Source organism: Priapulus caudatus, unplaced genomic scaffold, assembly GCF_000485595.1.
Source record: "Priapulus caudatus unplaced genomic scaffold, Priapulus_caudatus-5.0.1 Scaffold1889, whole genome shotgun sequence".
Lineage (NCBI taxonomy): Eukaryota > Metazoa > Priapulida > Priapulimorpha > Priapulimorphida > Priapulidae > Priapulus > Priapulus caudatus.
This window is the reverse complement of record NW_014578950.1, coordinates 41,991-44,161: the sequence shown is the minus strand read 5'-3', so window position 1 is coordinate 44,161 and position 2,171 is coordinate 41,991. Positions and strand designations below refer to the sequence as shown.

Sequence of the window (2,171 nt, the reverse complement as noted above, 5' to 3'; positions counted from 1 at the left end):
GAGAGAGAGAGAGAGAGAGAGAGAGAGAGAGAGAGAGAGAGAGAGAGAGAGAGAGAGAGAGCAAGGTGAATGATAGTGTTGACGATTCTCGGCGTTGTTATTTAAGCTAGCTTCTTACTCTCTGCCTGGTCTCTTCGGGGCTTCTTTGCGTTCGTGGCTTCTTTTCCGCCACTGAACCCCTCAAGGTCGCCCTTAGCATCCTCCCGCTAACAGCATCCTCCCATTACCATGGACACATGGTCCCGGCCACCGCATGCCAGGGTGGCTAGCACATATACGTAACACTGGCGCGTGAGCGCGTGTGTGCGTGCCTGCGTCTCTCTCTCTCTCTCTCTCTCTTCTTTTATACGAAAATTTGTGTGTGTGTGTGTGTGTGTGTGCGTGTGTGTATGTGTGTGTGTGTGTGTGCGCGCGTATGTGTGTGTGTGTATGTGTGTGTGCGTGTGTGCTTGTGTGTGTGTGCGTGCGTGCGCGCGTCTATAAGTGATGCTATTCCTTTATAATGGCCTGTATTATTTTCCCCTATAGGTTTGCACGGGCTCCATTTGAAACCTCACTAGAGCCAATGGCTTGGACTGTGCAGAAAAACAACACGATTTTCCCTCTCCTAAACAGGCAGTGAGTAGCTTTACAAATATACCTCAGGGAGTGCCCGAGTTGCAAACCCAATTGCAAACTGTCGTTCGTAGGTCCTCGTTCGAAACTTGGACTTCACTAGAGGGAATCTTGGTTTAGTTTCTACTGTGTGGACGGCGTGTTCCTTAGGGCGCGCACGTGAAGCGTAACAACAACGAACACACTTTGTTGCTTTCTAAAAAAAATCGTTGGTCGTCTTTCTCGTGTCGAAACATTAGTTAGAAGAGCTTTGATCAGACAACGATGAATCGAAAATGATCGTTCATTTCTCACTATGTGCATTTGCTAAGTAGCTTCAACTGTCATCGGCTGAGCACTAATGACTCAGTGGGTCATACCACGTATAGCGCATACACACGCCCCCTGATCAGTTGTGTTTTCTGTTCGCGTGTCAGAATACGCACGATCATAGAGACGGGTCTCCTGCAGAAGTGGGGAGCGCAGGTCCTTGACAACCGAATCGACGCGTGCTCAGAGACGGACGCGGCGTCGGTCGCTGCCAGGCAGATCAGCTTGCGACAGATGCTGCCGGTCTTCGTGATGCTGTTCGCGGGCGTCGCCGCCGGCCTGCTGCTCCTCCTAGCGGAGATTGTCGGCAAGCAGCTGAAACATAGACGCGCGCAGACGAACGTCTTATCGCTACCGAAAGCTTGGTGACCGCTTATCGCAGGTGACCGCCTATCACAGGTGACCGCTTATCACAGGTTGCCGCCTATCATAGGTGACCGGCTATCACAGGTGGCCGGCTATCGCAGCACACGCGCACACACGCACACACGTCCGCACGCACGCACACACACGCACACACACACACACACACACACACACACACACACACACACACACACACACACACACACAACAACACACACACACACACTCTTAGTACATTGAAACCGTCTTTACACAATATAAATTCCGCATAATCATGCAAGACGTAAATGGATAATTATTGTGGCATAGGCTGATGGTTTTGGGGAAACTGTATAGATTTCTCTGCCGCTACGTACATATGTGTGTGCCTGCGCGTGAATGTACCCTACTACAGACATATATATATATATATATATATATATATATATATGTGAACAAACCAACACTCAATGGCACGCCGGTAAAAACATAATCTCCGCCACGCCCCTGGCGGAGGTAATTATATGTATATACCTTTATGATATTCACTACTATTATATACTATACTACTATATATCTATCAAACATCGTCAGTCTATTAGCATATCCTTCTTGGTACTACTTAGACGAAATAATCTCTCTCGATAAGTGTGTGTGTGTGTGTTACCATGCACGTTTCAGTTCACTTCCGCTAGGTGCGCTGTGTGTTTGAGTGTTGGTTTGGGGGTTTGTTAACATGCAAGTTTCAGTTCACTTCCGCTAGGTGCGCTGGCTGTAGACTTACAAACACGCAGCCACAGGCTAAGGGGCAACCACAGTCCTCCCCCACCTGCACGCTCGCACTAATCCGGAACCAATTAATTATTTAATTAATTAATTAATTAATTTTTCTACTTAATTAA

The 2,171-nt window shown here is 48.0% G+C and overlaps 1 protein-coding gene across 1 annotated transcript; it reads left to right on the top strand.

Moving 5' to 3' along the window:
* Positions 1-483: 483 nt before the first annotated feature.
* On the top strand, positions 484-1,430 carry LOC106817837. The gene is made up of 2 exons (XM_014822541.1): positions 484-618; positions 1,032-1,430. The coding sequence occupies exons 1-2, from the start codon at positions 503-505 to the stop codon at positions 1,291-1,293; spliced, it is 378 nt and encodes a 125-aa protein (XP_014678027.1). The 5' UTR covers positions 484-502; the 3' UTR covers positions 1,294-1,430.
* Positions 1,431-2,171: the final 741 nt, after the last annotated feature.